The 14,260-nt window shown below is 40.5% G+C and overlaps 1 protein-coding gene across 12 annotated transcripts in view; it reads right to left on the bottom strand.

Annotated features, from left to right (window-relative positions):
• Positions 1 to 5,364: 5,364 nt before the first annotated feature.
• ZNF438 (zinc finger protein 438) overlaps positions 5,365 to 14,260 on the bottom strand; it is a 45,708-nt gene continuing 36,812 nt past the window's right edge. For all 12 annotated transcript variants that reach the window (XM_084508168.1, XM_084508178.1, XM_084508179.1 and 9 more), the window contains 2 exons: positions 8,028 to 9,894; positions 5,365 to 6,294 (listed from right to left, as the gene is read on the bottom strand). In XM_084508168.1, the coding sequence (XP_084364294.1) occupies positions 5,688 to 6,294; positions 8,028 to 9,894 (2,474 nt within the window). In that variant the 3' untranslated portion in view covers positions 5,365 to 5,687. The remainder of the gene's footprint in view (positions 6,295 to 8,027; positions 9,895 to 14,260) is intronic.

The following is a 14,260-nucleotide window of genomic DNA, read 5'->3' as shown; positions in this document are numbered from 1 at the left end:
GAAAAAGGGGTCAGGAGAAAAAAAGGGAAGAGAAAGGTCTTGCGTTCAGCAGGTCATGCCTACCTCTGCTGCCACAACCTGCTTCAGGTTTTTCTTCTCTCCTCCACTGAATTATGCTGCACTCTGCAAGTCCCTTAGAAAATGCCCTGGACCATGATCTGGACTGGCACAACAGCAGAAATACTGAACAAAATTTAAGTCAGAGACAGTCAGGACATTTTTTCTCTTTTCCCTTTACTACTCTGGATAAGAAGAAACTGTTGGCACCTACCAGCAGACCTATAATCCATGAATTTAATCTACAGCAGCGTGCAGAGAAATCCATATATGAAGGACAGTTTGCTTACGTATCTCTTTCTGAAATAATGCTCTTTCACTGACTTAATCCTTTATTCTAGATTAAATTGTAAATTTCTGCAAAATAACTTCAGAATAATGTACCCGGATTTGTCAGCAGCATAAATCATAATGCATGCCATCATTCCTAATGCCTACATGGAAAAGTCAATAAAATGTGGGGAAAAAAAAGAAAGTTTCCTTTGTACTTGACAGCCCCAGTCCTATCGTGTTTAAGAACATTGCTAGGTACCACTACAGCAATAAAATCACCAAACAAAGCACTTTTTTTTTTTTTTTTTTTTTTAAAAAAGAATTTCTTAAACGTTTGACAGCAAGGTTATTAGAAATTCACTCAAGTCTGAAAAGTTAAGATATTTTTAGGCTCAAATTCATGATTTCAGCTTTGGAACTGCAGAAAGGTCAGCCACCAGGGCACACAGTGAGGCCAGACCTTGCGTGTTGCCCCACTCTGTGCCTGCACAAGGTCACCCAGACGATTCGATCCCATGGACGTGTCTCCTTGCATGGAGAAAGGAAGTAAACGCAACTTCTCACGAAACTTGCTTCCAGGCTTGGGTCCTCTTCAGTGTTACTAACAAAGAAATAGTCAGACAATTTAATCAAAAATGGAGGAAATCCTAACCTGTGACAGATCAGCTCTAAAACCACACACTGCAATAAGGACACTCTTTGCCTTTCTTTTTGAGCTGTCAGAATTTTCTTCGTGAGACAGATTTTCTCAGTGTCAGACTCGACACAGAGAGACTTTCATTTTTCAGAGCTACAAGGAACTTGACACGTCAACCTACTGCCGTTAATAGCATTTTAATCTTTATGCATAATAACCAAAAACCTACATTGTAGAGGTTTGATAATAATAACTGACACTAGCTGTATTCGAAGTATACATTTCTATCCAAAATAGATGCGCATGTAGGTGGGTGCGTTGTAGAAATATAATACACTACATGGCTGAGCCTAGATAAGCTGGTGATTCTCAAACGTCAGCATCATCTGAACAAAGTTAGGGTTGAAATCTGCTCTCCTAAATACCTGTTCATCCTTCTTATGACACTGACTCTAAAGAGCTCAGTGACTAGTAGATAAAATAAGTATCTAATGAGGTATGACAGAAACTCTGATGGAGCTGAACAGCAGAGATCTAAATACTAATAAATAAATGAAGTAAAAAATTTACTGCCAGCAACTATGTCAAGTTAGCCATAGGAAACTGTAGCTCTGCAGCTGGAGAAAGGCAATACTCGGCAAGCCAGAGAAGCAGTGGAAGTCATCCAGCTTTGATTATTTATGGTGTGATGATGAAGGAACAACTTTCCATGTGAGGAACAGCTTTAAAGTTGACCAGGGAAGCTGAAACAGAGATTTAATGAAAAATCAGAGGGGAACAAAACTACAGCTAAAAAAACAACAACATTCGTTTTAACAATTTAAAAATATAATTTACGTGCAAAACCAGATGTTAACTTGTCCCACTTCAAGGTAAACAGCAAACTGTACTCATGACAACCATCCAGCTGAACTGCAAACTTGTGCTATTTCATGTTGCTGTAAATAAGGCTCACTTCATACCTCCAAATGCTATCAAAACCAACACAAATTCAAAACAAACACTTCTCAAACAAAGGACAGCTTTGCATTAAATACAGATGTATTTTCAAAAAATCCCAACCTTTCATGATCTACCATAATCATAATAGGCTGAAACTTAAGAATGCTTTCAGGCTCAGAAAAAAAAAAAAAAAAAAAAAAAAAAGTGCTTCTAATTTTAAACATTTACAAGAACACTGAGAAACAGCTTAGAACCGTGCTTTAAAATGTGTTTTTCAGGCTTTAAATTGCTGAAAGCTGAGACCCGTTTACCCATTTGGCCTGGACTAGAGAAAGGAAGAGAAGCTCAAGAATTTGATGAAAGGGAAGCACTTCAAGTACATGAGAATTTCCAGTTTAAAAAAAGCAACCTGCTCCCTCATCCCAAACCTCCCCCATCAGCACTGCAACCCCCTCTTCAACGTGCAATGCGAGCCGTGAGACTCCTCCTTGTCGAAAACCCCCACAAACCAACTCATTCACTTCACTGGCTCTACAGAATGCACTATTTTTAACAAATACTTTTGGAAAATATTTTGGAAGCACTGCTTGGCCATCGTTTGTGCTGTTCCTGAACAGGAGGAGCTCGGTGGCAGAGCTGCATTCATTTCAGCTCATTTTAAACTACACTGAGGAACAGGTACTGTTGCAGAAAAGGTGACTTAAGGTCTGCTTTAAACGATGAGCACAACCAAGCCTTTTTAATGGGTTTTGCCCAACTCTAAAAAATGCATCCTTGTATGCTGGGAATGAATCTCCCTTTGCTTCGGTGTTAACTATGGGAAGGAGGGATTGTTCTCACATTTCTGTTTCACAGAAATCAGCAAGCTCTTTGATTAGCAAAGTTAAGGGATTAAGTTGGGAGAAACAATGAACACAACACACTCCTAAATGTAAATACTCTTTGCTACATTAAATACCATCTCGATTTCATACGAAACACTGACTTTAAAATTAGCTATTCCTTTCCAGATACGACGTATCTTCCATCTAACTGGTGAGGAAAACTAAATTTCAATACATTGTAGGCATTGAGAGATAGGTGTCATGCAAGCATAAGAACAAGCGATGTTTCAAAGTAGGTCTGTATACAAAGCAATATCCTAAAGCAATGAAAAAAAAAAAACAACGGCACAGTTGTGTATTTATAAGAACAGATAGTAAGAAGGAGGTTGTAAAAATCAACAGGGACTCTCCCACTTCCCCAAGCAGCCCAACCCATGAGGATTTTCCTTTTGTCTTTTACTTTTCTTGGCTCATCTTGTAGTTCAACACCAGGCAAAGCACCATGCCACAAGAAATGACATCCAAAGCTTTCGGCTCATCAAAGCTGCCTTTACTGTTTAAAAACAAAGCACATAAACAAAATATCTCAACAGCTTCTGGAATCCCACTTGAAGCACCCAACATTTGTAGATCTCTGCCTATGTTCTCACCAACACAATTTTTACAAAAGCGAGGCCACTCGGGCCATTTTAGGCAGGATTCTTTCATCCCTCAGTTACAGTTTGACCACAAGACGAAACAAATGGAGTAGTAGTTTAGAAACAGGATTGGTGTACTTTTCAGTTTGCCCTGATATTCCCTGATTTCTGCTGATTTTCAGTTCACAGAACCACAACTGGCTGAGGCTGGCAGGGAGCTCCAGGCCCAGCAGGCCCAACCCCTGCTCACGCAGGGCCACCAGGAGCAGGGAGCCCAGGGCCATGGCCAGGGGGCTCCTGAAGGTGTCTGAGGAGCCTCCACCGCCTCTCTGGGCAGCCTGTGCCAGGACTCAGTCAGCCTCGATGTAAAAAGCTGTTTCCTGACGTTCAAAGGGACCCTCCTGCATTTCAGTTTGTGCCCATCGCCTCCTGGCCTGTCACTGGGCAGCACTAAGAGCCCGGCTCTGTCTTCTCCACACCTGCCCTCCACGTATTTATAGATGTTGATAGAATCCCTCCTGAGCCTTTTCTCTTGGCTAACCAGTTCCAGCTCTCTCACCTTTACCTCATACGAGAGACTCTCCAGTCACTTCATCATTTTTGTGGCCCTTTGTTGGACTTCCTCCAGTTCATCCATGTCTTTGTGCTGGCAGGCCCATGAACTGGACCCAGCACTCCAGGTGCAGCCCCACCAGTGCAGAACAGAGGGAAAAGATCCCCTCCCTCCACCAGCCCTCAATAACCACTGACCTTCTTTGTGGCAGGGGCACGCTGCTGACTCCTGATCAACCTGGTGTCCACCAGGACCCTCCTCAGGTCCTTTTCTACAGTGCCCCTTCCCAGCTGGGAGGCCCTCAGCATGTCCTGGTGCCTGGGGTTGTTCCTCCTCAGGTGCAGGACTTCACACATCTCCTCGCTGAGGTTTCTGCCAGACCATCCCTCCAGCCTGTCGAGGTCCCTCTGGATGGTAGCACAGCTCTCTCCCCTGGTTTTGTGCCATCTGCCAGTCTGCTCAGGATAACCTCCCACACTGTCCCCATTACCGCTTCCAAAATCATTCAGATGCACATACGGATTTAAGTAACAGCAGTTTAAACACAAATTTCAAACCAGATTTAATGGCTTCAAAGAGCCTTTCACAAAAAGGGAGCTCCAGAACTCCATCTCCTTACAGCCTCAACTGAAACTGCCCCCTTGGGGATGTACTGAGATGGTCCATTAGGGGGAACAGCACATCCACTGCAGGTGTGCATCCTGGTTAGGTAAATGCTACTGGCTCCTGATATTGGAAGGTGAAGGTGCTGCAGGCCAATCCTACAATACGGTAAACGTGGCAAGACAAGTGAAAAAAGCTCATTAGCTGTACCACAGAATCAGAAGCTGAGGAACAACTTTCCTTTGAAGCCAAAGCCAACTGCATAGGTACAAAAGAGATATACCGAGAGTGTTAAAGGAAAGAGACAAAGGTGTTTGCACTGCTGTCACAGGAGGTGCAAGGAAAATGCTTAAAGTTCAATGTGAATCATGCAACCTATTGCAGAATGTCAAACTTCCCTGAAGTAACAAACTCAGCTTATTTTTAGAACAACCTCTTTTCTTTCTTTTTTTTTTTTTTTTTTTTTTCCATAAAGCAGTTAGGCTTTGAGGGTTCCATCTTCACAGGTAGTGACTAACTCTTGTCTTCAATCCAAAGGGCTACAGGAAAAAAAAATACATGTAGATTTTTCACTTTAACGTCCAGAGATCCCTGCTGTTGTAAGGACAGAATATAACTCCTAAAGACCTGGTGGCTGAAAAGACTGAAATCAAGAAAACAAGATTTAAAAGCTTTTAAATTATAGATAGTAAAGCTCCTGAATGCAGGTTGCGTATATGCACCTTCAAATGATCTACCAAATTGTACAGAAATACCAATTTAGCATAAAATCTGGAAGCACAGTTGGGACTGAAATTACACTTTTAGTCTGGTTTGCCATTTTATTCAAGACAGGGATTACTTCAAATAAACTGATTTATTTCTGCATAACACACAGTGTAAGGTAATTTGAGTATCTTCTTAATTTTAACCATTAGCAATGAGTATTTGCTGCTGCTAAGTTCCTCATACATTAATATTAAATGCAGTATTTCATAACCAGCCCGCATGTACCCATCTGGAAAGACAGTGGATGAATACATTTTCTATTCAACAAAACAAAGGTGAGCAAAGATTGCAACTGCTAACCAAAAAAAACCCACCACATCAAACAAACCTCTGAAGCAGTACATCTCACGAGTCAGTTTATCAATACAGCACAGTAGAACTGCACTTCAGTATTAACCATTATTGGAAAGTTCAATAATTCCTTGTTTTGAGACCAAACTAAAGATTGTCCATAAAACAGAAGGGTCTTCACAGTTATGATGACTCTGCCAATGATTACAAAGATCCTCCTTCCTTCCAAATAACTGTTTGCACAAAATGCAGTTATATCCAGCTTTAGACCAAATTTCAATCTTTTTGCTTGGTGTACCAGAACCGACATTTTGCACCTCCTTGGCTGCTTCACTGCTTCCTGACTGAGTCACTTCACTTTTAGATAACATATCAACATTATTCTGATGGTGAAAGTGTATCTGTCTTTTCAGTTTTGGCAAAGCATAAAACTCCTCCTCACGGGCACTGCATTTTGCTGTATGTCTTCTCTCGTTGCGCTGTTTCCAGAGGTGTGTTGCATGTTTGATGAGTTCCCCCCTAGCTCCTTTACTTCCTTGTAAAACCCCTTCCTTCACTCTTCCCTGGATCTCTTCTCCATGAGAGCACAGTAAATGAAACTTCATTTCAGCAAAAGACTGTGCGATGAACTGGCACCGACCACATCTGATCTGTAATTTAACCTCCCCAGGATTATGGAACAGGTCTTCCAAATTGCACTTGTTTCCCCTGTTAAAAACAAAAAACAAAAAACAAACTATTTCAGCATTAGCCGAAAGCATACACGAAAGAGCTGATAGTTTCTGTCCATGCAAGTTCCAAGAAGAGGTGACATCCACGAAACAGTCTTTTGATTAAAAACAGGCACTGTTGCTACCGTATCCAATTTATTAGGAACAGATAAAGAAAGAAATAAAATACTAATAAGGTTGATTAGGAAACAACTGAAGCCGAATGATATTTGACACTGCTGAGTTCAGGAATTGCCTCTAAAATGGCAAAATAATCTCTGTAAAAATAATCTTTTATGACACTAACCTTTAAAAAATTGTTTTTCACCTTTTATTAAAAGTTCAAGACTTAGTGAGGTCAATCCAAATACAACTAGCTCTGTGCTAGAAAAGTACAAACGAGTATTACCAGCAGCTGACTACTCACAGAAACTAACCTGCTTGTACTGATTGATCTGAAGTCAATGTAAATCAAAACCACGGGTCCCACCTCCCACTCAGAGATGGAAGCAATGAAACTTCAGAGCTCCTTTTTTTCTTTTTTTTTTTTTTTTTACCTAAAAGTTTGCACCACTGTTAAAAAAAGTTTAAATAGGTCATTTACAACTGGACAGCCCCTCTCACTGATTCAGGACAGCTCTGCAATGTAAAGGAAACAGACACAAGTAACAGCTGCATGTTCCTTGTTTAAGTTAAGGCAATCAAAACCAAACAACACAAAAACCTTCTCATGAAGTCTAGGGAAAGGACCACATATTGCTATTTATTAATACACGTTTGTTAATACACATATATCAATATACATTTGACAGATTACCCAAGAAAACAGATATACTAAATTATTCATTGTATTTCAACTCATAAGGCTGAAAGAAAAGCACTGATATTTCTTAGGTTCAATATGTGAAGAATTTTCCAACTGATGTCCCAAAGAGTGGAACTATGCAAAGCAAAACACGTCTGGTCTGGTACTGAGGCATCAGGTTAAAGCACTGGGCTTAATAAAGTAATTCTAATAAAGTGTACTTCAATTAAAGTAAAGGCACAGTGGGGCAAACAAAAAAGCTAACATTTATACTGTGCCAAGAAAATTCACCTCGAATTCATAATGCAGAAATAAAATAATGCCCTATCCATCTCAATATGGTATATGCTAACTTTTTTTACTTGGCAAAGCGATTGCAGAAGCAGAGGTAATCAAGGCACAAGACAGATTAGCTCACAGCACTCCAGAGAAGGAAATGGGATAATGATATTTAATAGTGTAAACAAACTACAAGCTAATACTGGAATATGAATTGCTTTTCACTTATTGCAGTTGGTTTACTTATCTTCTGGGGAAAAAAATCACAAAATGGGTAGAGGTTCAAGATAGTGCAGATTAACAAAAACAAAACAGAACTGATTAAAATAGCTCTATTGGTGGTTTGGGTATTACTAGAATATATGCAAAATTGCTTCAGACATGCCAGTGTCAGTAATAATTTGTATTTTACAAATCAGCTGAAATACATTTTGGATTTGGAATTTTGATTGGATTCCACAAGAGAATATTTAAACCATTAGGAATCTCACTTGGGGAAGAAAACAAAAGCAAAACAAAACAAAACAAAAAAAAATAGAGATGAAAAATCAACACTTTTCATCGTGGTGATGTGGTAATGCTTATGAATTTCCACTGGTAATCTGAAATCCCATTTTTATTAGCACTTAATCAGTGACAGCACTCACCTCTCTGTTGCTTCTTCTGCCTCTTTTATGTTTGTGTCTCTGCTCCTCAGAGCATCTTGCAGCTGCTGCTCACTACTGGAGGGCTCGGTGCTGATAACAACCCTGTGCACTTCCCTTAGGTGACCAAAATAGACTTTTGCATGGCCGAAAACTTTAGCACAGAATTCGCAGCACACAAGCTTTTTGGGCTTGCCTTCGTTGTGGTGAAGCTTCATGTGCGTGCTCAGGCTCCCGGAATGAATGTACGCCTTCCGGCAGATCCGGCAGCTGTAAGGCCGCTTGTTCGTGTGCGTGTTCATGTGGTCCTGGAGGTGGTGTTTGAACTGGAAGTGATGGTTACAAACCTGGCATTTATGCCACGGCTTAGGCACAGCTGAGTACGCGTTTCTGCCTAAATCAATAGATTTAACCGATGGAGTGTCATTATGCTTGTAGCTTAAATATTTACTGGCAAGTGAGCTGCTTAAAACAAGATCTTGCCCTAAACGGTCGGGAGACTTTGCCTCTATGACGGCTGCAGAGGTCAGCGGTGCAATAGCCTGCACAACCACCACTGGTTTGGGTCTAATACTACGGTATTTTTTCACCGCCTCCGCTTTTTTGTCTTCAGGTGGCTGCAGATCAGCTTTCACCCTCTCTCTTCCTTCTCGAAATTTATTAACGATGCATTTCCTTCGCTTGGTCTGGAAAGCCAATAAATCATCCGGGGCTCTTCTCTTCCTGCCTCTTCTTTTCGAGGGTGTACCATTCAATTTTTTAAGGCTGTCAACATCCACTTTATTGGATGGAGAGAACGTATTTTCTCGAATGGTTTGTTTGGGGGCTTGTGTAAATGGTACAGCTAATCGTTTATCAGGTCCTTTAGAAGGAACATGAAAGGTTTTGACCGAAGCTGGTGTCTTTTCACAGTCAGATCTTATCGAAGGGCTGGATACATTCATAACAGCAGTACTCTGCTTAGATTTACAGAACACTGAATTTTTCATCCTTGAGTAAGGCAAAATAGGAAGTTTTCCTTTTGGTGTTGATGGAGCCATCTGTATCGGACTGCCAAAAACTGCTGGTGAAAGGACAGTAACAGGATTTGCAGAATTTGTGGGTTTTTCCTTCAGTTTCTCAGCCATAACAAATGACTCCCTTGTGGTTTCAAGTGCCGTCTTCACAGAGTGCAGACTAAGTTTCATGGGATTACTTGAACTCACTGGCTTGTTCGAAGAGTCTTTAACTATAGATGGTCCAGAAACATTCCTGACATCAGTTTTTGTTTTGTTCACCGAAGGAGATCCAGATTCCACAGAATTATTTTCACTTCGTAAGGTGGCAGCTGTAATTTCAGATGACTCACGGTCTGATAGCATCACTTGCTCTGACAAATCTGAACTAGGACGAGTTTCAGGACAGTCTTCAGCTGGGGTAGGCATGGGGGAAGTCTGCGATGAGACCTGTGCTTTGGTAGGAATCTTGTTCTGTGTACCCGAAACAGAGACGTGAGCTTGTTTCTTGTCACTCAGCAGTTTATTTCTCACAGACTGGTACCTCGGGATAGGCAGCTTTAGGTTTTCAGAAAGGGCCATGTTTGACGGCTGCATTGGCTGCGGTACGGCGGGGGTAACGTACGGCAAGGCCAGGAGGGAGAAAGTCCCCTCGTGACCAGCAAGCTGCATGACGGCGTAGTTTTGAGCTGGCACCATCAGAGGTTTAGAACCAGCAGCTGAGATTTTTGGTGGGTTTTGTTCAGGCACAGATGACTGGAGACACGAAACCACTCCAGATGTTAAAATTTTTGGTACCATTTTGGGAGCAATGGTCCTAAACTGACTTTTCTTCTGAAAACTTTGTAGTATATCCGATGTGGATTTGTGTTTATCTGTAATAATAAAATAATACAGACATGTAATAAAGCACATGATGTTTCGTTTTGAAAAATTACTGTAGCAAAAATAAAACGGCTTACAAAGGATACTATTACATGTAAGCTTATTAAAAATATTAAGCACCTAAATGACCGATAAATTAACTTTAGAATTGCAGAAGTCCTGTGGACAAAACAAAAATACTCCCTGAAGCAATGTGAATATACACATGGAAAAAAAAAAAAGTCTTAATCTAATTTTAAATGTATCTTCCATTCTAGATTAAAAACTGCGTGACATTTCAGAATGTATGTGCTTATAAGCTGCTTCTGCCCTGGAAAATCTGAGCTAGCGTGGTGTCAGTATGCATCTGGAAGAACTGACTGGAAATGGGCAGTATTTAAACCTGTCATGATGCAGAAGTTTTCTGAGCACCTGCTCGATCACACCTTTTCACTGGCATCATGCTCTCTGGCAAAGTTTCTTAACATTTAGAATTTGTGGGTTTTATGAGATACAGACTAAAGCTTACCTGATGAAGTTGTTAAAAAATTACTGCATTCAAATGTGTACAAAAGGACTGAGGATTTACCATTGCTAAAAACCCAATCACACACATTGTTCATGTTTTTATTGCCCACTAGAACTATTGTTGTATTAAGTTACTTTTCTTTTTTTCTTTTTCTTGGAATATGCAATTTATCTAAGTTATAAAACAGTTCTTTGCTGTTTCTACTTGCATTGGAAAATGTCACAAATGTTTGTAGTGGAGAAAAACATGAAGGTAATTAAGGAAAACAAAAACAAAAGGAAAAAAGGTGTAAGATTTAATCCACACTCAGCAGCAGAGATAAATGCTAACCTTCCACACACGCCGTAAAAAAGGACTTGATATATAGTTAAACTGAACTGCTACCATATCATATAACAGCCTCATTACCCGGTCTCAAATAAATTCAATTACCGATGCTTCCAGTTCTCAGAAACTGGGATAGGTTTTCTGAAAAAAACAAGAATAACCCAACAATCTCTCTAAAAATTCATCCACATAGACCCCAGCCATAAATGCAATTTGGGAAGGCAATTTCAGGATTAAAAAATACATAAGAGAAGAACCACATGTGAATAGAATATGTCAAAATAACTGCAATGAGATAATTCCATAGAGATGTATTCCTTATTGTTTCAAAGCCTTGTATATACATGTATTTATACATTCCTCCAGACTTAAAGAGGTAACTGTGAATTAGCACCAGCACTGGAAACTCAGTGAGTTTATCTTAATACTGGATGTTCTTTCCAGCCCTTACGCAGCTCGCAGCGCACGCTGCCGGTTACAGAGCTATCGCATTTCATGACCACCAGTCCCGGACAGACCCACGTGCGCACACATGGCGTGCACATGGGCAGTAAACCCACCGCCTCCGGGGCACGCCAGATCGCTGCACAATCCCACAAACAGCCCAGCCCCTCTGCAGTGGGTCTGATGCTTCTCCAAAGTCTCTGACCTACAGCATGTTCGTACTGTAACTGTGCAGAGCGCGGCGCTTTGATCCTTTTATTGCTATCCACAGCATCAAAACCCAAGTCTATTATACATCACCTCGGTGCCCCCAATTAAGGGAAACTACCGGGCACCAACTGCACTTCATTCTGCTGGAGGCCTGTAGAGATGTTCCAAAGTTCCAGATATCCCACTGCACACATGAAATCCTGCACAAATATGAAGAGATCCCTACATACAGGGATAACACCAGGACTAGAAAGTTTGTATAACCCAGATAAAGCACAAACATCCTACTTTTATTCTCCAAAAGCTAGAAGCATGTGCTGTTTTTCACTAAGAACATCTATTTTGCTCATCTTCAATCACGAAATAGCACTGAGATAAGATAGCACTGAGAGTTTTTCTGTATCTTCTTGTTGCTGCTTTTAAGGCAACGTCTTTAAGAGCTTCTGAGAAGTAGTATAATAAAATATATTAATACAAGTATTAGCCAAACTGCATTGGTTAATGTTATGTAAATGTATGAATATAAATATTAACCAAACTAGACCCTGAATTTCAAAGCTAGTTACAGGTCTCAATGCGGAAGATGATCACACAAGTGTATTTTTCTTTTAGGGACAGAGTCTGCTCTTATTTTCCAGATTATACTTGCTGTTTACTGATATTAAAGACTCTGTCCAAGCCAGCAGCTATTCACCTTGCTGCTTTGATCAAGATGGAGCAGTTTCCTCTTCACATTTATTTGGCTTGGGCCTCTCCCTTTTTATTTTAAAATTTCTTTCACTGATCTGCACGAACTTTTCAGCAAAGCCAGGACTTCAGCAGCAAACTCCACGTGCTCAGGAAATGATGGAGAATTGCTGTGGACATGCTACCTCTATGAAGGTGCAGAAACGGCAGCTGCAGCACCAGGAACTTTTAGTTTGTGGTTAGGAAATATTTGTAGTAATAACGCATTACACTGGGTTTGAAAATAAGTATATATTCCTCATATACGTTGACTTGCCTACTGCAAATTCAGGCAGTAAAATCCCTTTTATTTAAGGATATACGTATTTCCTCAGTAGTCCACAAGAAAGCAGGAAAATCAACCACAAAATGTTGTTTTAAACAAGGTCCATTTGGATCAACATTCATCTCTTACAGTTAATATAGTGCTGAGCATTGATATAACTATTTCAAAAGGGATTTTTATACAAACTTTTCCAACTGGTGTAATTTTATCATAAATACTTTTTCCAGGCAGGCCATGTTTGGTATCAGCCTTGACTACTTTTTTTTTTTTTTTTTTTTGCCAAGTTTACATTAGACCGTTTAGTGCAGAAATATTCACTGCAGTGCCTCTGGTATGCAAGGGATACTCAGCTCTGTATTTCCCTCTCATCCCACACAGCTGCTGTAGTTAAACAGCTTAGCCAGTGCCTAAATATAGAGATGGGCTAGATGCAGGCTAGCTGTCTGATGATCATTCAGGCTGTTAAGACTTTGCATGTAGAAAGCTAATTGGAAGACGGGGTAGAAGATTATTTAGCACCTTGGCTCAAGTAAAAGGACCCAGCTGATTCACAGCCTGGAGGCCCTGCTGAATGCACCCAGAGCATTCGAGTGTCACCAGTGACCTGAACTATTTTTTCTCCCATTTATACTTAGCTAGAAGGTTCGACAATACCCTTCAGACACAAATCACTACAGTCATTCATATATTTGACAATGAAGATCTTGAATGACTGGGACATGCTCTGGCTGCCACTGTTCGAGCAGACCACCTGGACATTAAACACACATCTTCCCATGTCATCCCACCTCTGTTCCACATCACCTTCCAAATTACATCCATCAGTTCAAAGGGCTCTTTTTTGACAAGGACTTGGCAGTTGTGGCTCAAGAACCTCCATTCCTACACGGACACATCATGTCTTGCAACTAAGAAGGGGATCTGGCAGCTAAGGGAGGCCCTGCATTGGCATTCTTAAGGATGAGCCTCGCTTTTAGACCACATTACTTCTACAGGCACATCACTGAAGGCAGCAATTTTTATACTTTCTCCAAAACAATTTCATTAAGAATAAAGGAAATGAATGAACACATTAGATTCGCTATCTGAATGATGTGAAGCTCACTTTAACTGATGTGTTTTCAGTCTTTCAAGCAGGCATGCACTTGGAGCAGTAGGTAGACACTTAAATAATTAAGTACGAGGTTAAATCAAATGCAATTCAATCCATTTGCTTTAAAAGTCTCTGCTGAAAGATTAATGGTTACCACACTCATACATGTGAATATCAAATCACTCTGATACTTGCAGGATGTCATAAGCTTTCCCCACTTTTAAATTATCTTAAAATTGTATAGGACTGGCCAATGATACACCAATAAAATTCAATGATGCAGCAAAGTCTCTGGTAGAGCCATGCTGGGAAGGGTTCTCTGGAGGAAGGAAAGCCTTCCACGGGGCTGCTGCTCATTCATGGCTCCCTTTCCTTTGCAAGTCATTCAGGTCTACTTTAGTCCAGCCTAGTTTGCTTCTTCTTGCAGTTCTTTCCATTTGTTCTCTCTATACGTACAACGTGCAACATTGCTGAACTCAGACACTGCAGAAAACATCAGAAGAAATCCTATTTTCCCCCTAGTCTGATCTACTTCAAACATTAAGAAAGTATCAAAATTTCAGAATTTAGAATTAACAGCAATACACGGAATCCCACTGTGCACTGGATGTTAATTGCTTTTAAAAACCTTTGCCAGCCCACCTCATTTGCTCAGGGGTGTGCCTCATTTGCGTATGACGGGAAAAACAGAATACACACCAAAAAGATTTGTGGCATTTTACTCTGAGTTTATGTTGCTGAGGCTTTTGCAAACTTCAAAAG

Source organism: Aythya ferina (assembly GCF_964211825.1).
Source record: "Aythya ferina genome assembly, chromosome: 2".
In the NCBI taxonomy this organism is placed as follows: Eukaryota; Metazoa; Chordata; class Aves; order Anseriformes; family Anatidae; genus Aythya; species Aythya ferina.
The sequence above is the reverse complement of the archived record's forward strand: the minus strand, read 5'-3'. Positions and strand labels throughout refer to the sequence as shown.